Below are 23,720 nucleotides of genomic sequence, written 5' to 3' on the forward strand. Positions count from 1 at the left end.
AGTAAGAATTGTATTTAGTTGACAAAAGTTTAAACAATTTTATTTATTACATATAACTTTTTTATTGACAGGTTTTTAATAAACAATTTTAAAATACAAAAATTATAATATAAGCAAACTAAATTTTTAATCACAAATTATTATAAATAACATTATAATAAAATAAAGTATTACAAAGTTTTATTAAAAAAATGTTCAGCCCGACCGCGGGTTAGTATCTAGTTGTATCTTTAAACGAAAAACAAACTAAAACGGTCGTTAATTTGGTTAAAACCATGATATAAGTAACTTATTTCTATTTGTTGTGATTTTGATACATAATGGATGAAACGTTAAAGATCTCCTAGGATACAAAAGAATTTTAATAAACACAAAAATCTATATAAAAGAAATCAGTAGATATATATTAGATATAAACAAAAATATCAAAATGAAGAATCCAAAGGAAGATCATATCCGAAAATCATAGAATACTCATCCCACTCATCATTATCACCATCGTCATTAGTCATATCCTTAGGCATTCTCCAGCTCTTTGCAATCTCAGCCTCATTCCCATTTGTTAGCAACTCCAATACCTTTACTCAAAACTTCACAAAATTAATATTCCACACGAATTCGGTTATTGGACATCATGGTTCTAAATTTTAAGATTGGTATATATTGAATATGTAACCAACCTGAAATTCAAAAAAAAAAAAAAGAATATGTAACCAACCTGAGTCATGGTTGGTCGTAATATCGGCGACTGTTGAACACAATGCGAAGCTGTAAGGACAAGCCTGTTCATCTGTTGATCATCGTACTTATCTTGCAATTTTGGATCAACCAAGTCTCTTGTGTTACCTGTCTCCAACGCCGGTTTCGCCTGTTCATTAACGATTCAATGTTAGGACTTACATATATATCTGAAATAAGAAGAATCTAAAAACCTCAACTAGGAAGCCTCTATGCCAACTAGAGGGCACTATATCGTGTCAAAAAAGGCACACAAGTAGGTATGACTAGAATTTATTGTACCCATAAGAGAATGTGCTTCTGAGAGGGATTAACCGGTCTTCGTCCGGTTATGATCTCTAGAAGGAGAATGCCAAACGCGTAGATGTCGGTTTTCTCGTCTACGGTTCCTTGCATTAAGGACTCTGGTGCTAGATAACCGAAGGTTCCTTCAACCGGTATAACCGCATGGTGAGTCCATTTGTTAGGTAACCATCTCGCCAATCCAAAATCGGTTATCTGTATATACCACAATAAAAAAAAACAAATCAAATTGTCACACATTTATGATGGATAGACCGGATATGAGATCCTTTCATGGCAAGAAAGCTCACCTGCGGTTCGTAATCGGGTCCAAGTAAGACATTGGAAGATTTGATATCGCGGTGAATGATCCGGTGGTTGCAGCGTTTGTGAAGATAATGAAGCCCTCGAGCAACTCCAACCGCAATTTTGTACCGTATAGGCCAATCTAGCGATCCGTTTTCCTTCTCTGTTTTGATTTTTTTTGGCAGTATAAATTACAAAACTAATCCATTGTTTGTAACTAAATAGTGTTTTGAGAAAGTAATCTGAGGTTAATTAATTTACCGTGCAATGCAGAGTACAAGGTTCCATTCTCGGAGAACCTGAAGACAAGGTAGAGACCTCTCTCAACACAACAACCTAAGAGAAGAGCAGTGTTGGGATGAGAGACATGACTGATGATGCCGAGTTCTGTAAGAAACTCTTTCTCTTTGTTCATGTCACCACTCTCCTTTGTTAATCTCTTCACTGCTATTCTTCTTCCATCCCATAAATCTCCTCTGTACACTTCAGAGTAGCCTCCTATGCCTACTATGTTCTCTGTAATTTAATTTAAAAACTTAGATTAAATTATTCAATATTACTGTCTTGGGTTAATCCAAAGTTTTAATTTTTACCTTGATGAAAATCATTAGTGGCTTTAGAGATCTCGTTGTAAGTGAAGCATTGCATTAGAGGTTTAGGTTTAGGGTTGTTCTTAGTCTCGCTTCCTCTCCATTTTCTTAGAGGAGAGTTCATGATAAGAGAAGATATGAATCTGTAGGGAGACATTGGCTTATGTTTTGGTTTCTCTGAAGGCGAAGTGAAGCTAGAAGAGACCATTGAACCGTTGAAACTTGAAGCATCATCGCCGGATGAGCTAAGCGAATCTCTTGATAAAGCGTTTAGTACACTGCGTGGTGAATACTTCTCACTCTTTATGTCTTAAGAAAAAAACATATTTGTTAGTCTTTGTTGCATGAATCCGCTAACCAAATTTTAGAACCAAACTTGATGAAATATTAATATGATCTAGCTAACCTCGAGAAATAGAAGATTCGGAGTAACAGTCTTTATGCGGTTTTCTTTGATTTCCGACTAAGATAACAGAGCAACTTGATGGTGCAAAGTCGGAAACATATCTTGTGATGTCATTCCATATCCTAAATCATGGAAAACACACAAACGAGTTTTTATTACAAGGATTAGGAATTGGATTATGGATTTTGTAAACCGGATCGGGAAATTTCCGGTTTATACCTGAATTCGTGAGGGGTTGGTCGGGAAAGGAAAAGATAGTGCGCAGAAATAGACTTGACTTCATCTACGAGTCCTCTTCCGATGTTTGAGCTAAACCCTACCTTGGCTTCCAAATTCACCTAGTCAATGTGGTTATTGTAACTTTTCAGGAAATTATTACCAATATTATAATAACGGTATTAATATTATGGGAGGATTCGTAATTAAGAAATAAGTATATGTTAGTTTTGTGTGTGTTATTATAGTGTTTTCCTCTGCTTCGACGCATATAGTCCAGAGAATTTGTGCGTGTGGCGTCGGTTTCTAATTGAAAAAGCTCTAAAATTTCCGGTTTAGTCCGGTTTAAAATTTGTCGTGCGTCAATTTTTCCAAGGAAGTAGTAGTATTAGTACCTGGTTGTGGCAGCAAGTGTAAGCAAACTCTGCAAGCATGGAGATAACATGAGCTTTGGCACGCCGAATTTGAGTTCTTTTCTTCTTCTTCATCGGCAACTTTCTCGGTTCTTCACCAGCTACATGCAGCAACAATTATAGTTTACCAATTAGTCAAATGATCAATTGCCGTAGAGAGAAAAAAAAAACAGAGAAATTTAGGTTTAGAGATTAACCAAGAAGATGAAGAGCAACAATGGTGTCATTCGGTTTAGCAAGAACATTGATGGCCCAAGATAGAACATTTTGGCTCTCGTCACGGTCCAAAGAGATCGCCACAAGGATCTTGTTGCTACTTCCTTCTTCTGTAAGAGATATCATTTGTATTGACCCTTTATTAGGTTTGTTTCACTCTAATCAAGGTCGGAAATTTTTGAGAACACAATGATTCTATACACTTGAACAAGACGATATGTGTTTTTGTTTTTGTTTTTTTTTTAAGTGATGAGTAAGAAGAAGAGAGACGTTTCGAGACTAATAAAGAGTGTGGAAAAGGGATGATCATTGCATGAGATACTCATTAGCTATGTGTATGAGTCTTGACGAAGAAGCATAAACCACAATACGCTCAATGGCATTATAATCGAGTTATCTTTAAATTATTTTAATTATTAGTCAAGAATCGCAAGTTAAAATTAAGATTTGAAGATCAATTTGGAGTTAAGTATTTATGATATGCTTGTCTTTAGTTCTGAGTTCAAATTTTAAGCTCATGAATGTGTTTGTTATGATAATGATCAGTTGTTATTTTTTTGCTAATAAGTCAAGATATTGAAAGATGTATGAAAACATAAGAACGGTTAACTAATTCAGTAATTTGATACAATTCTTAATAGTTAGAACAATCAACAAATGTTCATTTTTAATATATATTTTGTTTGAGTTAGTCACTGAGCTTATGAATTTTTGCTCATTATTAGCAATAACTATACCTAGGTTGTTGGAGATCAAATGCTAATCAAAAGCTAAACAAACATATGCATTAAAAACATTATATATAAAAATAAATAAAAGAATATAATAATTATGGAGACAATGATGAGATTTGAAGTGAATGTGTGGTTGGGTGATTTCTGGTCTAAGCAAAGGCCACAGGGACAAAAGGATGTGTTCTTGTTGTTGTGGTCTCATCTCATGTCCTTGATTTTGTCTTCCTCTCAAAGCCATTGTTGCTCTTTGGCCTCTACTTTTTTTTTTTTTTTTTTATTGTATCTACTTATCTTATTTATCAATCATATATAAAATGATTAAGATGTTAGTAAGATCAATCATTTCAAACATAAGTAGCAGAAAAATAATATGAAATGAAAAATTGTTTTCAAAGGGTTGGTAGAAGGGAGTGTGAGCCATGAATGGCTATCCAAAAGAGGGAACATATATATTTAACTTTTTACAATGAATAAGACTTTGAGAAGACATTAAGTACACAATAACAAAAGTAATTAGAGGGTAACAATACAAATGGACCAAAAGGTGCTATCAACAAACAAGACGTTGAAACATATAATTACATGTGCAATTATGCACCCAAGATTACTTGGCTTTGTTTGTCTTATACTACACAACACTAACCTCCGTACACATCACACACGTGCAATTGATATCTCAAACTTGGGGATCTTAATTAAGCCAGCAATGAAAAATTGATATAAGACATTTTTTTTTTTATAAACCATATATTTTTACATTAAAAAGGTTCCCCTGTATAAAAAATTATATTTTCTTATCTCATATGATTTTAGAAATTACATGGACGAAATAAACACTCCCTGACAACAAATATTATAAGATATTCCCTTTAAATTTTGTATCAGCTCATGGTTGTTCAATAGTTGCAATATTGAAAATTTAAAGACCAAGGTGCAAGTTCACCCACTATATTTGTAACCATAATTAGCCGGTATAAATGAATTAAAAATAGAAATATCTTCCAATTTCTATCACAAGTTTTGAAGAGTCTGAGTTTTGTTTGTGAAATTAGTAAAGTAAAGTAATCATTATAGCCTTAATAATATAATGTTAATTAATACTCCTTCCGTTTCAAAATATAAGATATTTTAGAGAAATCTTTTGTTTCATAATATAAGATGTTTTCAAATTTTAATGCAACTTTTAGATTAGTTTAGTATTTTATATTATGCAGTATTGTTTCTGAATGGTTGAACTTGTTAAAAGTAAAATTTCTTAATCTGCGTGTTTTAATTAAAACATACTATATTTTAAAACGGAAGAAGTATGTTTTATTTGCAAGCCTAAATACGAGGTCTAAAAACGATATTACTTACAGAACAGAGAGAGGTAAGATCAAGCAACGGCGGCCAAGACACCAACAAGTGGAGCAGCGGTGACTGGTGCAGGTTCAGCCTCCTGATAATCAGTCCTATCATCTCCGTAAACATTGTTATCGTTGGGTCCTCCTACGACTGCTCCGACTAAAACGTTAGGGTTTGGTGCAGGATTGTGAAACCATGCATCAAACCCTTGAGTGCACGCCACAGGTGTTTGGTCCATGGTGATCAATATAATTGAGGCTGCTCTATGATGAGGTCTTTCGGGATAATTGGTCCCAAATCCAACCATGTAGCTCATATTCTTAGGGTTCGACCCAAGTATATAATCTATCTATATGATATTTTCATTGACATAAGATATTAGTAAATAATATAAGAATAAATAGGTAAATATATATATGAAAAAAATCTTGATATCATTTCAAGAAAATGTCTTATGGTTGGTACTATATTAGGTTGAACTACCTGAGAACGAGCGAGGTTGAGAAGATCAGAAGCTTCAAGAGCGCCATTAGGACAATGGATGGAGGCTTTTGCGTCTTCAAGATATTTAGAATAGGCATAGAGGACGAAGGAAGCGGCAGCGGTGTATTGGAGGTTGTTCCACGGCAAGAACCAGAGCAAACCACCCGGGGTTTTCTTAACGTTATTGGAACCTTTTTGAGTACAGTTGCAGATAAACTGTTTCGCCATACTCTTGAACTCTGCGATCTTTCCATTGCTCTCTACTTTACATTCAAATGCAAGCTGCATTTGCACAACTTTGTGTTATGATTGTTTCTTGTTACATAAGTTACTGATGTGTTTTCTTTAGTATAATAGTGATAACTTACCTTGGCGACCAAGACTTGTGCACCCACAAACTTATCGTCCCACGCGAAAACAGTCCTCGGACCTCTGCTACCAGATGCTTGTGTTAGATAATCGAGGTAAGTCTGGTCGTTGGTGGCATGGTGGAGCCAAGCTGCAGCCCAAAACAACTCATCTTCGTATCCACTGCTCGCGTAGAAGCCACCCGCATTAGAAAAGGAGTTTTGGTAAACGCCAGGGTGAACCTTAGCGAATTGAAATAAATCTTTTGCATGACCAATGAGTATATTGGCATAAACTTCATCAGATGGTGCAAAGGCTACAGAAGCGGCAGCCATTGATGCAGCTGTCTCACCTGCTAGGTCAGCTCCTGGATGTTGAGCATCAATGCGATATGAAGGACGCGGAGTGGTCATATCCAGCACCCGTGGTCAGGGTATCCCTCACCCACTTGTCCATAAAGAACATCAAACTCGGGATGGGCTTTGATGAGATAGTCAGTAGCCCATTTGAGAGCCGCAAGGACGTTTTCGTACTCTTGATGAACCTTAAGCTGCGACGCCATCTCTATACTGCTCCAAGCTAACATTGTTGTCGTGAACGCCATCGGAAATCCAAACTTCATGTTGTCTCTGGCATCATAATACCCTCCGGTGAGATCAACCTATGATTTTTCACAATTAGCAAATATCATACTGAAATCTAACAAATATACATTACAAAAAAAAAATGAAAATATTTGGGACAAAGCTTAGGATTTGGGTTCTAAATTACATGAACATCAGAACCTTCTCTAAGTGCAGAATCTCTTCTCCAAGCAACTCTTTGGTTCGGTGGTAATTTTCCAGAGCGTTGAGCTTCGAAATACAGAAGACTCTTCGTGAGAGCTTCTCCATAATCTGTAGAGACAGCTCCACGAGCCATCGACATAAAAAATAACACAATGCAAATACTTGTCCATAAGCATTGTGGAGATCCATTTTTTAATTGAGACATCGTTTGAAAAAAAAATTAGACGATCTCAAGACCAATTTGAACGAACAATTGATTTTACTTTGTTTCTTCTGTTTGTCATATCTATGTAGTATATATGTGTTCAACTATTTATAGAGAATCTCTATAAGATGGAATCTATGGCTAATTAAAGATCATTCACATTCGTATTTTTACAAAATAGAACAATATTTGCAAAAAAAATTGTAGCCTAAAACTTATCAAATTAGACATCTTCTCTCATATATCCTACCTAAAAGATATAGATAAGAGACCATAAGGGCATCATTAGTGGCAATTTCTATTAGGGATATTCTTAATAAAAAAATTAAAAAATAATAATAAAGAGAAACAACAGTTGAGGAACGTTTCTTCTCAGAACAATCTGAGAATCGTTTCTCTTGCCACGTGTCAACCTATTATTAGTCAATTTTTTTTAGATTTTTTATTTAAATATATAATAATATTAAAACAAAATTAATTAAAATACATTATACAAAGAAACCAGGTGGCGTTTCTCGGATGATGATGGTCTAAGGCATGTGTACTTAAATTATAGCTAGGCTATTTCTTATAATACTATACTCCTTCTAATGTTTCTATATATAATAACAATCTATACTATTAAAGTATAAGTACTTTTTTTTTTTTTGTCAAACAAGTATAAGTACTCATGAACCAACTTTTGAATTATGATTTTGTTTTGGTAATTTTTTAAATAAAAAGATTAGTAATCAATATTTATTCATACATTAGTATATCATTGAAATAAAATTCTCTAACCTTTCAAATTAAGTGGGATATGCGCAGGTTATTTAATACCCGATTAGTTGACCCGATTATTTCTTCAAATATATTTATTATGTATTAAATCAACCATAATGTTGCATAAATCTTAATCGGTTAGAATACTTAATTAAGAAAAACATATACATCAGAATTAAATAAGGAAAACTCTGTTATTAGTTTGTGATTTTGTAAAAAGTAATTTAAAATCTTAACAAATTTGAGTTATTGGATTCAGACTTTTATAAAGTCATTAAAATTTTTGTGTTATTCAATTAAAACAAAAGAATCTAGGATTGTTAATGAATTCAATTATTATGTTATTGGTTCATGATTTTAGATACTTTCTTTACAAAATAAAGTTATAGAAAATATTACAAAAATACATGGATTGTTTGGACCACTTTACAAGATTTTAGAAAACTAATCAACAAAACTCTCTAGTAATCTTTAACAATCTTTCACTTATTCACTTTTAATAATTATTGTTGAACTCTTCAAAACTCTTTATAAATTAGAATCCAATACCATCCCCTAAATATTTTAGGAAAAACAAAAAAAAACAAGAAAAAAAATTACAGTTAATATTTGTTTATATTTTTCTTCACAGTTTTAGGAACAAATAAATAAATCCAGTTTAATTTTGAAAAGCGTTTAAAATAAAAATTAAATTACTTTAAAAGGTATTTTACAATAGTAAAGTATTCATTATAGCCATAATAATATAAAGTTAATTAATATATAAGATATGTGAAATTAATAAAAATCAATTCAAAGTTATTTTAATGGATATATAAAATATATCTAAAAATCAAGTTATTTGTAAATACTCTCTAAAACATAAGATATGCAAAAATAACTTTAAAAAGATCTTATGTAGTTAATATATTTTGTAATCATAAATAAAAATAATATATATATTTATGAAAATAAATTATTTCATGGATTACATTTTTTGTTTAAAAAAAATTCTAAAAAATTCATTAAAAAAACAAAAAAGAAGCAAAGAAATTTCAATTTATATTAGTATTTCTAAATAGTAATTACCCTAAAATAAGTATTTAAAACTATAAAATTCAATAATTAAAATTGGTTGACTATATTGTATTACTATATATTTATGCAAAATTGAATATTAATAAGTAACTTTTTAATTTATTTACTATGTACAAATCTTCTATTGCAGAAGGAAATAAATTATATGTCAAAAAATGTGAGAAAAGCATAAAATTTAGTTATGTTCTTACCCAACAATTTTGGACGATAAAAATTGTCTAATAGTTAATTATTTTAAAGAGAACAGTTATGAGACATAAAAATTTTTACAGGTAGGGACAAGATGAAACAGAACGGGACAGGACAAGACGGGTTGGACGAGATGTCTTTGCCATTCTAAAATAGTTATGTGTAGGTTATATACTTGCAATAGTCCAAACTAAAATCAAATTAAAATCTGATATTTGAATTTAACACCTTTAAGCATACTCCTATCGCTTAAAAACTGCAAAAGGATCATTGTATATATGTTACTGTGCGGAAGATTAATAATGTCTAAACTATGTACTTATCTAAATATGTTTTAACATTTACCATGTAAGTAAACTAAATATACTACTTATTTACGGTTTATGCATTTTAAAATTTACATAAATTAATTACAACATGTGTCATCTTGTGTTGTAGCATGGGGAATCATCTAGTTTGAAGTTTAAAATGAAAAATTTTAATCCATGTATAGAACTTACTTTTTGGCATAAGAGGTACAATATATTTTGTATAAGATGTACATCATATGTATTGGTTTTTCATCAGTTTTAAATATTTGTTGATTAATTGAATGATGATAGCTATACAGTTGTTACAATATTATAAAAGTTGGATATCTTTGATTTTTTTTTTTTAGAAGGCGATCAACAGAGAGTTTAACAACTTCCATGAGAACCAAACTAAACACTTATAACCAGACCTTAACTGAACCGAAATCAGTAGTTTCGAAAGTTTTATTACATTAAGTTATTATTTTCTTTTGACAATACATCAAGTTATTATAACATATCAAATTTTGTTTTTCTACCCTTAGACCTAAAACGTTAGTTGCTAGAGCGTCTTAGGAAATGAAGTTCAAAGACAGTCATACATTATTAGGTAGAAACAAATAGAGATATAACTAAGGTCATGCGATAGCAGCCAAAACACCAACCAAAGGAGCAACCGTGACTGTATCAGGCTCACCGTGCTGAGGATCAGACCGGTTATCTCCATAAGCATCGTTCTCGTCCGGTCCACCTACGATTGCTCCAACCAAAACATTAGGATTCGGTTTGGGATTGTTGAACCAAGTTCCATACCCTCCTTTGCATGTCACCGGTCTATGATCCATCTTGATTGACACTATGGAGGCTCCTCTATGGTGTGGTCTTCTAGGATAATTGGTGCCGTATCCAACCATGTAGCTCATCTTCTTGGGGTTTGACCCAAGTATGTAGTCAACCTGTTACATGGACCATCTAAAATATTATTTTTTATGTTGACGTATGAAACTTTTAATTAATCCTCACGTAAAAATTATAATATCTACGAAGACATTGTTCTCTCTTGTTGGCTGTGGCCATTACGAACATCTATAAGTGCATACTGTCTCTTTTTCTTGTATATTTTGTTAAAATTAAGTTTTGAGGATTCTCAAAACTTGATTTAATTAGTCTCAAAACTTGATTTAATTTGAAAAAGAAGTAAAACGAATGCCTGCCTAACCTGGGCCCGAGCGAGGTTACGAAGCTCAGAAGCTTGAAGGACGCCACGGGGGCATCGGACCGATGTATGTGCAGCGTCAAGGTATTTTGCATAAGTGGCTAAGACGAAAGAAGCGGCGGTTGTGTATTGGAGGTTATCCCATGGCAAGAACCAGAGCAAACCTCCTCGAGTCTTCTTAATGTTGTTGGAACCCTTTTGAGCGCAATTGCAGATAAATTGCTCCGCCATACTCTTGTATTCAGCCATCTTCCCTACGTTCTTCACTTTGCCTTCCAAAACAAGCTAACATTTGCACACAAAGAAAAGTTAGTCAAGTGTCGTGCAAGTAATAAGGGGATGGTCTAGGGGATTCTCGTAACCTACCTTGGCTGCCAAGACTTGTGCTCCCAAGAACTTATTGTCCCACGAAAAAATGGAGCTCACACCTCCGCTACTAGAAGCATGTATTAAATAATCGAGGTATGTCTGTTCTCCAGTGGCCCGGTGAAGCCAAGCCGCAGCCCACAACAACTCGTCTTGATAGCCGCTGCTTGTGTAAAAGCCAGCCGCCTTAGGAATAAAGTTATGGTAGACCCCGGGGTAAGCTTTAGCGAAATTGAACAGACCTTTTGCGTGATAAATGAGTGTTTTGGCATAAACTGCATTAGACGAGGCAAAAGCCAATGAGGCTGCGGCCATCGCTGCTGCTGTCTCGCCCGCCAGATCAGCACCTGGATGTTGAGCATCAATGCGGTATGAAGTACGTGGAGTGGTCATATCCTCGGGTCTCATCCAACACGCGTGGTCCGAGGCACCATCGCCCACTTGTCCGTACAGGACATTAGGCTGAGGATGGGCATTAATGAGATAGTCGGTGGCCCACTTGAGAGCCGCGAGGGCATTTTGGTGCTCCTTGCGGGCTTTAAGCTGCGATTCCATCTCTACACTGCTCCAAGCTAGCATGGTCGTCGTGAACGCCAAAGGAAATCCAAACTTCACATTGTCTCCGGCGTCGTAATACCCTCCAGCGAGATTAACCTATTTTTATAGTTAGAAAATAATTAATTTTACTTCAAGAAATATTCATCACACAAAACATAATGAGAAAAGAAAAAGCAAAAAGATTGGGTTTTAAAATTACATGAGCATCAGCACCGTCTCTGAGTGCAGAATCTCCTCTCCAAGTAACTCTTTGGTTCGACGGCAATTTTCCAGAGCGTTGAGCTTCGAAATACAAAAGACTCTTTGTGAGAGCATCTGCATAATTTGCATTTTCAGAAACGTCTCCACGAGTAACCGATAATAATAATAACAACACAATGCTAATGCCTTTGATTTTGGTGAAACATTCTGATGATACACTAGACATGGTTGCAAACGTTTTTTTTGCATATATTCGATTGTATCCAAATATATCATATTTATACTAAATATATATATACACACATAAATTATATACTAAAAAGACATTTAATTTTCACTATATATAGTCAATGAATGGTATATATGGAAAAAAAATCCTGATCCTCTTTAGACTATATAGAGTAAGAAATTTAAACCAGGTCAAACACAACTTAACAAAAAAAAAAAAATGGTAGGAGCTTAAAAAAAAAATTTGATGAGTGCAAATGTGTTTCTTTCTCAATAATCTAATAATCAATGACGGTACCAGAAAATGTCATGATCCATGAGTGGAATTTTGGATTCTAAATAATGGAATGTATCACTTCTGGCGATCTCGATCAATTAATGTACTAAATCTTTATGGAATAGGCAACATATATAATGGAATGGTATCACTTCTGGCGATCTCGATCAATTAATGTACTAAATTAGATTTTATCCCGTGGTACACCGCGGAGCTATATTTTCAGAAAAGAAAAATATAATTTGATTAGTAGATTAACTATATATATATATATATGAGTATATGACTAATGTTTTTTTAAAATTTTTATCCCTTATATTTATACATTAATTAAAAAATTTAACCCATGTTCTAGCATTTGATTAATAATATTTAAAATTTATGAGATTTTAACCCATGTTTTATGATATTTTTAACACTTATAAATCTAAAGATTCATAATATTTTAATTTTTATAAGTTTAACATAGGAATAATCATTTTTTTGAAATGGTGTTAAAATAAAAAAAGTATATTTATTTTATTTAATAATTTAGGTAGAACTAATTAGTTTCTATAAATACATTTCGAATTTATAACAATTAAACCAAAATTTATGGCATATGCATCTCTAACAATTACTATGTATAACAATTAGTTTTTATTAAAAAAATGAATTTAATTAAATATTTAATGTGAGTGGCATTCTCTGTAAATAGTACTGAACTTCAAGATTTATTTCATAATTGTCTTCAAAAATGTATATATAGATCTTTATGGAATAGGCAACATATATAAAAGTTTCAATGAATAACCAAAATTGCACAGGGGTACTACTTAAATATCGTTGTTTTCATTGTGTCACCGTTTGAATATATTCCCTCTGTTTCAAAATATAAGATGTTTTAGAGAATTTTTTTGTTTTATAATATAATATGTTTTCAAGTATATAATATAATATAATATAATATAACTATATATCTATGCAAAATTAAATATTAATAAATAGTTTTTTAATTTACTTACTATGAACATATCTTCTATTGCATAATGAAATAAATTATATGTCAAAAAAATGTGAGAGAATCATAAAATTTAGTTATGTTCTTACCCAAAATTTTTGGACAATAAAAATTGTCTAATAGTTAATTATTTAAAAGAGAACAGTTATGGGACATAAAAAATTTTACGGGTAGAGACGAGATGAAACAGGACAGGACATGACAAGACGGGATAGGACGAGATATTTTTGCCATTCTAAAATAGTTACATGTAGGTTATATACGTTCAATAGTCCAAACAAAAACCAAACTAAAATCTGATATTGGATTTAACACCTTTAAGCATACCACTATCGCTTAAAACTGCAAAACCAGCATTGTATATACAAAGGATTAACGATATCTAAACAATATACTTATCTAAATATGTTTTAACACTTACAAGTACTTAAACCAAATATACTACTCAACACTTTTTAAAATTTCGAAATTATAGAAAACACATAAACCAAAACATTTTATACATTCAAAATATATGTAAACTAATTACAACATGTGATATCCCGTGCTACCTAGTTCCCTTTAAATTTTGTATCAGCTCATGGTTGTTCAATAGTTGCAATATTGAAAATTTAAAGACCAAGGTGCAAGTTCACCAACTATATTTGTAACCATGATTAGCCAGTCTAAATGCATTAAAAATAGGAATATCTTCCTATTTCTATCACAAGTTTTGAAGATTAGTTTGAGTTTTGTTTGTGGCTCACAATCTTCTATTATAATTTTTTTTTTTTTAAACATAGGTCATTCTAGTTTAATCAACTGTTGGATCAAAATGTTGGCCCAAAAATATGTGTGAGAGAACAAAGTGAATATAACTACAATGTCTACAATGGGCTCAAAGAAAACCTAATACTAGCCAGCATCTGTTTTCAAGACCCAATAACCAATTAGTTTTGATGCAAGGTGGATGGTTCAAAGTTCAAACACATTTTAACATTCTAACACCTAGCTCAAACATGTTTTGTATCCTTGTTTTGAGCCGAATACTTGCCGACAGCTTTATTGAATGATAGAACTAATAAAATAAAACTTTGTATTGTCTTTAGTTGGTAGTTAAACTACGCATCATCATGCAACCAAAATATAATATAGCCTCTATTTTGACGTTGTCAAATAATAATTAAAAACCTCTATTTTAGCAAGAATTTGACGGCTATTCATAGATCATTCACAATTATTGTTGGTAATCCATTTTAATCAAGTGATTTGAAAAATGCAGATGATTGTATATTTAAAGAATGCATAGCTGTAAAGGTATAGAAATTAGCAACCTAGCTAGAGATAGAAGATAAGATGGAAACGGATAAACAAAAAAAAGAAGCAAACCTAGTGCGGTTAAAAGTCATTTTCCAAACTTATACTATAAATATTCCTTTCACAAATTATGCTACAAAATGAAATTGAATAATTAAGACAATAGGGTCAGTAGATTGAAGCTAATCAACTGCTTCACCTCGCCGCATCAACTTAGAGTTAAGACTTAAGACAGACACCTATAAGAGAATTTTAAATCAGACATTCTTCTGCACGTGCATTCACACGTTGCCTTTGGTGCTCGCTTCAATTTTCTCACCTGAAGACTCTTTCATCTCCAAACTTTGTTTTTTTCTTCTTTGGTTCGGACCACTTGTCACATTTATCCTATGAAAACACATGTACTCAACCTTACCATAACAGTACAATTTTATTCATTCACATCATCACTTTCTTTTTGGTGAAACTGAAACATAATCAAGAAATATAATCACAAATCTCCCCATTCATATAGTCTAAGAAATTTACACTTTTTTTCCTTCTCATCATGACCTAGAATTGGAACAAAACTGGTGAATTACTAACTTATAACTAAAAACAAAAACCTAAGCAAAAGCTAAGATTAAAAATACACAAAACACAAATCACTTCCTAACAATCCAATCCCAATTTCTTTCCACCGTAAGGATTATTAGGTTTAATCTCATCATGTAGAGTTCTGACCCGACCCGACTACCCGATGCAACCGGGTCAGATGCTTCAAACAGTTCTTCAAGAAACTGTTTCACAATAGAAGATCGATCCTCTGTTTTTTGTCTCATCACTTCCCTCTGTTTTTTTTTTCTCAATGTGTCGCCGTACCGTTACTTTCACTACTCTGCCGCACCACCTGATCACTACCCTTCACGTCATCATCTACATCGTCGTCATCATTATCATCACAAGTACAAGTTTTTTCCGCCGGCGTAGCCAGGTAAGTTGGTTTAACATCACCAGCCATAATCACCAAGAACTTCTCCGGCAAAGCTACTACAGGCTTCACGGCCATCTTTTCAGGTTTCGCATCTCCGGCCTCGAGATCTCTCTGGTCTTCCTCGCCGTCAAGGTAACCGGAGAGACGCCAATAAGAGCAAGCGAGGATTAGAAGAGCAAAAGCTATAAGACCAAGCATGGCAGCTAAACCACCAAAGAGATATGGAACAGGTGAATGCCACGGTGAGTGAGGTCCTCCCATGGTGGTTCTGTTTCCGTCGACGTTTTCTCTCGGAGGGTAGTATTGTCTTCCTTCCATTTTTTGCTAACAAAGAGATAGAGAGAAAAAGATAAAGGTGGCTTTGTTTGTGAATAGAGAAAATATAAATTTTGGTGTGAGGAGGAAGATGAGTGAGGAAGGGTTTTATAGAAGAGAATAAGCGAATTAACGTTGTGGATTGTGTGTGACGTATAAATTTTATTTTTAAAATATTTTGCGTATGAGATTTGTTTTAGTAAATTCATGGAATTTTTTTTATTATTATTTTATATACTTTTGTTTTGTAGAGTAAGTTTATAGAAAAAGGCAATATGAATTCAGTTTTCGTTTATCCAATTATCATCAATGATTATATGGAGTCGTGACGTGAGTGCATAACTTATGTTCTGTCTTATTTTTGCCGTTTGCTAAAGTAATTGAGGTGGTGTATCTAAAAGGACTAACCAATACATATGTTGTAAAAATAAAATAAAACTTTTAGCAGTTTTTTTCCTCATATAAATTTCAAATACACTTTTAACATAAACCTTGAGATCACAAGTTTTTTGTTTTGTTTGATTTTAGGTTAAATCTATTTCAAAAACTGAAGATAATTTTCATGTGTGTGTGTTATGTAGTGTTTTGAGAATAAGTTTACATGCATAGATGAGGTTATATGTTACATCGTATACATATAGGCTATAGCGAGACGTGTAATGATGAGTTTGCGCTGGTTAGGTACTGGTGAATGGTTGGGACCCAAGCACATTTTAATGTGGTCTGTTTCTTAATCAGTATTCCATGCTACTTTTAAGCTTAATCAGTGGATAATTTCAAAAAAATATCTCCGATTCAATCATACTTCGAGGATAAACGAAGGGATTATAATATTAGTAATCATTTATTGTAACATTTAAACACTGTTTTAGATAATTTAACTAACCATTCACATAGTGTCGAATCCACTCGAATTAAATATGGTATGACTTTATGAAAATATCTACTTAGCTAGTGGTTATAGAGTCTTCATTAGCGACAGCTTAAGCAGCTTAAAGATAAAGATTAACACATCTACTCATTTACTATTTCTTTCTCTGATTTGAGTTGAGAAGTATAACCTAATGATTGATGATGATAGATAAAGAAACACTCTGAAGAAGAGAGAAGGTTTAAAGAGGCAATGTAATAATTAAGGGGAATGAGATAAGGACAAGAGACTGACCAAAAACGGTTCCGTTAAAGCCGCTAGATTTTAGGTGAGCGATGCAAACGTGAAGGGATAGCCGGAAACGTAATAACCGTTAACGCCAAACAAGTAAAGTGAACGTTACCTAAAACAACTCAAAATACATGTTTTCTTGTAATGTTCTTATTTCGAGTTCCAGTATATATATATCAATAACCGACATTATTGCAGCTCCATTATATTGATTTTATATCTCTATCTACCAGTGAAACCTAGCGATGTGTGTACGTTTTATCATAAATCACGTGAACACATAAATCTTTCGAGAATTGGAAATATAATATTGTTAGTAAAAAAACAAAAAAGAAGCAGAAGGTAGCCCACCCACCACCATGAAATGCTTTTCAACAAGTGACTAACGATTTTATGATGTATAATGTACTATGCAGCGAAATCATCACTCTAACAAGAACATACCAAATTGTGCGTTTTAAAATTATTTTGATGTAAAGATTAGAAGAATACAAAAATGTATACATATTAAAAAAAAGGAAAAGTGGAAAACCCCAATGAAAAAAGCTGAAAACAACATACCAAACCATATCCCTGTTGAGGCCTCAATTATCTCATGAATGCTAAAGATTATGCATATATTGTTTTTTTGTGCAGAAAAATAATAATTGAAAATATATATCAAAATGAATGACTCACTATATGAGATAAACTGCAAGGGTGAAGGGTCCCATGCTTCGCACAGTCTATATGGATCAAAGTTTATTTGGTCAAGTTCCTATCAATTGCTTTTTCTCGATTAGTCAAACACATTGAGAAAACGATTACAACAAATCAATGAGAACAACACACAACTCACTCTTTATGATTTTCATACTTTTTCATTAGTTTGTTTCACTTGTTAAAAAGATAGCGTTTAAACTTTAAGGCTACGAGTTTTAAGACATCAGATCTATAAAATACTTTCGAATTTTTTTTCTTATATTTGAAACCAATTTAAAAACAACTATATTCGTGCTTTAGTATTGTTCATAATCAAACCTCTATATTATCATAATAGTCTAAATTTTTTTTTTAATAATCAAATCGTCCAAAATAAATCATTAAAATATTTCTCTAATAATTATTTTCGATAGTGTACTTTTAAAATATTGTTTTAGGTCATTCGCAGAATTCACTTCCCTCGAATAACCGAAACCATGTGAACAACAATAAACATTTGATCCTCCAAACTCAACCATGTGAACAACATATAAGCATTAGATCCTCCAAACTCGATCAATCTCTAGGTTAGCTTTTTTGGTCTTAACTTGCGAAAATCTACAAGCTACTCACTGTATATTATTTTCTAGCATTGTTTTCTTGTTCTAAATCCATCTTCTATATATTTTGGTAGAAATTTTTTGCATTTCGGTAAAATATGTGGTATATATATTTTTTTCGTTTTGCATTTTCTTACGTTTTAAGATTAGTTTCGGCGCTGGTCCAAAATCTCACACTTATATAAGATAAAACTAAAAGGTAAGGCAAAATATTAATCTTCTCGAGGTCTGCCGGCAATGACAGAATATATGAGGAATATTTGTAGTGTTTGTTCTTGTCGTCTAGGTAAATTTCGTACTGTTCGTATGAATAAAAAGACATATTTGAATAAAAATAATTGATAACAAAGGGGTCCATTCCTCAGCGTCAGCTTCCACTCAGAGGTACACGTCAAGAACAAACGATCATTCCATCATTTCCAATCACTTACGTTTTTTTTTTTTTTTCTATTCCAATCACATACGTTACGTCCTCATTTCCACATTTTTATTCTTTTCATTTTATTTTATCGCTAATGACACAACAAACATAATACTTTTTAATAAGTCCACTAATATTGTGTTACTAATGTTCTACGATTTTATAATTGAATAAAGTTAAGGGAACATTTCTGTTGTACCCACGATCTGCCATCTCGGACAATAGGTGAGTGGGTCTAGGCCGGGTTCGTCTACTGGGCCAAGAGCGAATTAGTTATCGGCCCATCAAGCCCAGAGAAAGGAAGAGAGCGCGGAGATGCTTCGTGCTGGCCAGTTCGCAGTTCGGTCCCGGTCAAAGATTCCCGTATTCAAGATGATTAATTAGACCGCGCAAATCGCGTCCTATTAATGGTGCATTAATTTAGTAATAAATTGGTCGGTATAAATATGTAAGGGGGGTGTCAGTTGTAAGGGATCGGATATTTTTTTCAGCAATAGCAATACAAATTCTAATTCTCAAATTCTCTCAATTCAGTTCGGAACTGTTTTACGGCGATAAGCTCCTCCACAATTTAAATCACTTCGGAAAGAGAAGCTCATTCTCAGTTCTCACAATTTCTATATTACAAAACTCATAAAAAGCTTCCAAAGCAAACTATGTTCTGACAAAGATTCCAACCAAATCCCACTCTTTCCATTAATCTATTGGTTTTATATATACATGTGGATTCTCTAAATTATAAAAACCTACAGATTTGGATCCGATGTGTATACCATCCCATATTAAATTACCAGTAGTTAGGAACAATATTATATATATATATATATATATATATATATATAATTAAACAAGAATATTTCTATATATAAATAAATATACCGAAAGAATTGTGTGGTCCGTATCAAATCCCTAATTTGAGTTAAGTATGTGTTCGCCTATTAATGTTGCTTATGCGTGAATCTATATGGAGTTCAACCATTGATAGACAGACACGTTTGAAGTGTTGACAATTAAAAAAAAAAAAATTCGAATATACGAGAGTTTCTAATCAAATTAATGCTCGTAACAATATCTTAAGTACGATCATTATAATACATATATGTTTCGGATGAAAAGAGTTCATATTCCCTCTTTCCCGGTGTTTTTTGTTTTTGTTGTTGGTGGAAAAATGCTACATCGTAGAGATTAGACTATTAGAGGTTTTGCACACAAAAAAAAAAAAAAAGACTATTAGAGGTAAATAAACTAAATTTTAAAAATGTAAACAACAAAAAAAGTGGTACTGCTCGCAAGGAAAGAAGAGAAGATATGTCCTAAAATTAGCATATATTTCTATCAAGTAACAAAATCTATTATCGTGCATGGTGTGAAACTTCCTATCAGATTATATATATTGGTTTAATGTCTTGGTTTAGTCTTTACTCTGGTTTATGATTAAATCATGGTTATTTCAGAGAGTATTTAAGGATCAATCCTGTATCATTGAATCTTTAATGAAGCATTTTATAAGAAAAGTTTGTTACATCTGAAATGGTATCAGAGCTTTTCCTCAATCACGCTTCATTCATCTTCTTCTGCAAACTTTTTTTCTCTTTGTTTTCCGATTGATTCTCTCAGATCTTTCGCGTTTCTCATTCTCTGTTTGATTCTCTTCAATTTGATAGCTCAATCTCTTGATTAGGTTACAAATTTTTTTTTCCGATCGTGTTCTCTAGCTCCGATTCTACTTTCCGATGACGAATCCAGCTGCTACGAGTTCAGATCCTTATGAGAATCCGCTTTTTCTACACGCCGCTGACAATTCTGGTGTGAATCTCGTTCTCGACAAGCTCGTCGGTGAATCTAACTATCATACTTGGCGTCGCTCTATCGTCAAAGCTCTTAACTCGAAGAACAAAGTTGGATTCATTGATGGATCTATCATCAAACCTCCATCCACACATTCTGATTATGGATCTTGGACTCGCTGCAATGACATGGTATGTACTTGGATTACGAACTCAGTCTCTAAGGAAATAGGATCTGGAACAGTTTACTTTGATGATGCGCATCTGTTATGGTTGAATCTAGAAGGGAGATTTAGGCAAAATAATTTGTCTAAGGTCTATAGTGTACAAGATCAACTCGATCGGTTACATCAAGGTTCTTTAGATCTCAGTGCCTATTATACAAAGCTTACTACTCTATGGGAAGAGCTAAAAATTTTTGAAGAATTACCTTCCTGTACTTGTGGAGGCTGCACTTGTGGTTGTAATGACAAATGGATCCAGTTATATGAACGACGCAACATCGTCAGGTTTCTAATGCGCTTAAGCGAGTCTTTTACTCAAGCTCGACGACAAATCCTTATGATGGATCCACTTCCAGAGTTCACCAAGATTTTCAACTTCATAGTTCAAGATGAACAACAGCGAAGCTTAACTGTTACATTGCCTCCAGAGTCTCCTGTCTTCCAAGCCTCAGTGAGTTATCAAAAGCCTAAAGGTCATCAACAAGGACGACCTCGTCCTCTGTGCACTCACTGTGGTTTGCTTGGTCACACTATTGCGCGATGTTATAAACTTCACGGATATCCTCCTGGATACAGAACTTCGCCAAATTCTGGACAGAACGCAGAGAAGCCTAAAGGAAGTTACACATCACCGAATGGAGTTCATATGGTGTATTCTCAACCTTCAGACCAGATGATATTCACTCCATCTCCAGAATCTATTCCCCAGGCTCAAAATCAAATTCCACAGAACCAGTTTCTTCCATACATCAATAACACGCCTTATTCTAATGGTCAATCTTCTGCTGGAACTGGTAATGGAGTCTCATACATTCCTGCTGGGAACACTTCTTCTGGTAATGTCAACATATCTGCTCCGTCGGTTAATCACCCTATTAATATGGTGCACTCTGGAAGAAACTTTGTAACTGGCGATAGCTCTCATGGTGGTGAACAAATTACTCAGTTGGTTGCTCAATTGAACAGACAGCTTCAAGGTTCTCCGTATCAAGTCATACGTTCAACTCCTGCTTCACAACATCACGGTTCTATTTCAGCTCAAGGTACCACACTCGTACCTTCTCACTATATTTCTGCTTTTAAACCAGATTTTCATGTTCCTCAAACAATCTGGATTCTTGATACTGGAGCTAGCTGTCATATCTGTTGTGACCTTAGTATGTTCACTGATATCTACCGAGTTGATCACACTAATATCACCCTCCCAAACAACATCACGATTCCCATTCACACAGCTGGAACAGTAAAACTTAGTGACAGGCTTATTCTTCATCCTGTTTTTTATGTTCCTTCATTTCATTTGAATCTCATTAGTGTTAGTTCATTAACAAAATCAAATAAAAACTTATCTGTGCATTTTTATCATGATTCTTGTTTCATTCAGGATCATATTCAGGAGTGGATGATTGGTAAAGGGGATCAATACAATGATCTTTATCTCTTACACCATCAACACCTCCCTGAAACATCTCATCATGTTGCATTTGTTGCTGTTTCTCCTGAGCTTTGGCATCAGCGTCTTGGTCATCCCTCTATGTCAAGGGTTCAGTTCATGTCTTCAAATTTAAATCTTCCTCAGAAACTTTCAGAATTTCATTGTAAAATTTGTCATATGTCAAAACAAAAACATTTATCTTTTCCTTCTAATAATAAAAAAATTTCTGAGGAACCTTTTGCTCTAATACACATAGATGTTTGGGGTCCTTTTCATATCACTTCTGTTAAAGGTTTTCGATATTTCCTTACTATTGTTGATGATTGCACTCGCTTCACTTGGGTTTATTTTTTACATTTAAAAAGCGATGTATCAAAAATATTTCCTGATTTTCTCAAACTTGTTGAGAATCAATATGGTTACAAAGTTAAAAGCATAAGGTCTGATAATGCACCAGAACTACAGTTTAAAGAATTACTTGCAAAACATGGCATTTTTCATTATCATTCTTGTGCATACACCCCTCAACAGAACTCTGTTGTGGAAAGAAAGCATCAACATCTTTTAAATGTCGCAAGATCTCTATATTTTCAATCGAATATTCCTCTAGCTTACTGGCCTGAATGTGTCTCTACTGCTGCTTTCTTGATTAATCGAACACCAACACCAGTTTTAAAAGATAAAACTCCTTTTGAAATTTTGAATTCAAATCTTCCAGATTACATTTTTTTAAGAGTTTTTGGTTGTCTTTGCTATGCATCTACACATTCGCATGATAGGCATAAATTCACAGAAAGAGCTAGAGCATGTGCATTCCTTGGATATGAACCTGGTTTTAAAGGATATAAAGTCTTAGATCTTGAATCAAACAATTTAACTATCACTCGTAATGTTGTATTTCATGAGAACATATTTCCATTCATTGATAACTCCATATCACCCAGTATTACTTTTTTTAATGATTTAGTGGCATCTGATTCTGAAACACAAAATAGTAATAGTTTTTACATATATGATGATTTCGTGTTTCATTACCTGAAGTTAGACTTGTCACTGAGTCACAACCTGTTCTAGTGCACACACCATCACAACCCTCTACCTCGCAAAACACTAGCAATGATCAAACTCGTGATGATATGGTTAACACACTAAGGCCTCGCAGAGAGACACATGCTCCTAGCTATCTTTCACAGTACCATTGCTCTTATGTTACAACAGAGCCTTCTTCCTCTTCTTCTTCTTCTTTAAATGGTATTGCTCATCCTCTCTCTGCTCATTTGTCCTACGATAAACTCTCTCCTGAGTATCGTCTGTTCTGTTTTGCCATTATTGCTGAAAAAGAACCAACCTCTTTTAAAGAGGCAGTGCTGTTGCAACATTGGCTTGATGCGATGAACATGGAATTGGATGCTCTTGTGAGTACATCAACTTGGGAAATTTGTTCTCTGCCAGATGGTAAACACGCCATTGGTTGTAAATGGGTATATAAAATCAAATACAAGTCAGACGGCTCAATTGAACGCTATAAAGCTCGTCTAGTGGCTAAGGGTTACACACAACAAGAAGGTGTCGA

General features: G+C 33.5%; 3 protein-coding genes and 1 pseudogene across 4 annotated transcripts; all 4 read right to left on the reverse strand.

Annotated features, from left to right (window-relative positions):
* Window positions 1-262: 262 nt before the first annotated feature.
* Window positions 263-3,475, reverse strand: LOC104734713 (putative receptor-like serine/threonine-protein kinase At5g57670). Its single transcript, XM_010454349.3, has 10 exons — window positions 3,149-3,475; window positions 2,934-3,052; window positions 2,542-2,660; window positions 2,323-2,444; window positions 1,920-2,225; window positions 1,588-1,842; window positions 1,332-1,489; window positions 1,021-1,236; window positions 719-868; window positions 263-578 (listed from the first exon to the last, which is right to left on the reverse strand). Exons 1-10 carry the CDS (start codon window positions 3,291-3,293, stop codon window positions 426-428), a joined length of 1,743 nt encoding a protein of 580 aa, XP_010452651.1. The 5' UTR covers window positions 3,294-3,475; the 3' UTR covers window positions 263-425.
* Window positions 3,476-4,701: 1,226 nt separating this feature from the next.
* LOC104756234 (endoglucanase 14-like) lies at window positions 4,702-7,434 on the reverse strand (annotated as a pseudogene). Its single transcript, XR_015574421.1, has 4 exons — window positions 6,848-7,434; window positions 6,097-6,737; window positions 5,729-6,010; window positions 4,702-5,594 (listed from the first exon to the last, which is right to left on the reverse strand). The product of XR_015574421.1 is annotated as an endoglucanase 14-like (transcript).
* Window positions 7,435-9,838: 2,404 nt separating this feature from the next.
* Window positions 9,839-11,987, reverse strand: LOC104734723 (endoglucanase 15-like). The gene is made up of 4 exons (XM_010454360.2): window positions 11,727-11,987; window positions 10,970-11,623; window positions 10,607-10,888; window positions 9,839-10,343 (listed from the first exon to the last, which is right to left on the reverse strand). The coding sequence occupies exons 1-4, from the start codon at window positions 11,952-11,954 to the stop codon at window positions 10,026-10,028; spliced, it is 1,482 nt and encodes a 493-aa protein (XP_010452662.2). The 5' UTR covers window positions 11,955-11,987; the 3' UTR covers window positions 9,839-10,025.
* Window positions 11,988-14,940: 2,953 nt separating this feature from the next.
* On the reverse strand, window positions 14,941-17,146 carry LOC104734732 (protein GLUTAMINE DUMPER 3). Its single transcript, XM_010454372.2, has one exon. It carries the CDS (start codon window positions 15,818-15,820, stop codon window positions 15,374-15,376), a length of 447 nt encoding a protein of 148 aa, XP_010452674.1. The 5' UTR covers window positions 15,821-17,146; the 3' UTR covers window positions 14,941-15,373.
* Between the last annotated feature and the right edge of the window lie 6,574 nt (window positions 17,147-23,720).

This window comes from Camelina sativa, chromosome 2 (assembly GCF_030686135.1).
Source record: "Camelina sativa cultivar CO46 ecotype springtype chromosome 2, ASM3068613v1".
Lineage (NCBI taxonomy): Eukaryota > Viridiplantae > Streptophyta > Magnoliopsida > Brassicales > Brassicaceae > Camelina > Camelina sativa.

What these genes read in the sequence shown, in the direction of transcription:
- LOC104734732 (XM_010454372.2), bottom strand. Translation starts at nt 15,820, where the DNA reads ATGGAAGGAAGACAATACTACCCTCCGAGAGAAAACGTCGACGGAAAC.
- LOC104734713 (XM_010454349.3), bottom strand. Translation starts at nt 3,293, where the DNA reads ATGATATCTCTTACAGAAGAAGGAAGTAGCAACAAGATCCTTGTGGCG. An exon ending in CCAACCCCTCACGAATTCAG is followed by an intron (nt 2,445 to 2,541) that starts GTATAAACCGGA and finishes TCCATGATTTAG; the next exon opens with GATATGGAATGACATCACAA. An exon ending in AGAAGCACATTCTCTTATGG is followed by an intron (nt 869 to 1,020) that starts GTACAATAAATT and finishes GTTAATGAACAG; the next exon opens with GCGAAACCGGCGTTGGAGAC.
- LOC104734723 (XM_010454360.2), bottom strand. Translation starts at nt 11,954, where the DNA reads ATGTCTAGTGTATCATCAGAATGTTTCACCAAAATCAAAGGCATTAGC. An exon ending in GAGACGGTGCTGATGCTCAT is followed by an intron (nt 11,624 to 11,726) that starts GTAATTTTAAAA and finishes CTATAAAAATAG; the next exon opens with GTTAATCTCGCTGGAGGGTA. An exon ending in GTAACCTCGCTCGGGCCCAG is followed by an intron (nt 10,344 to 10,606) that starts GTTAGGCAGGCA and finishes TCCATGTAACAG; the next exon opens with GTTGACTACATACTTGGGTC.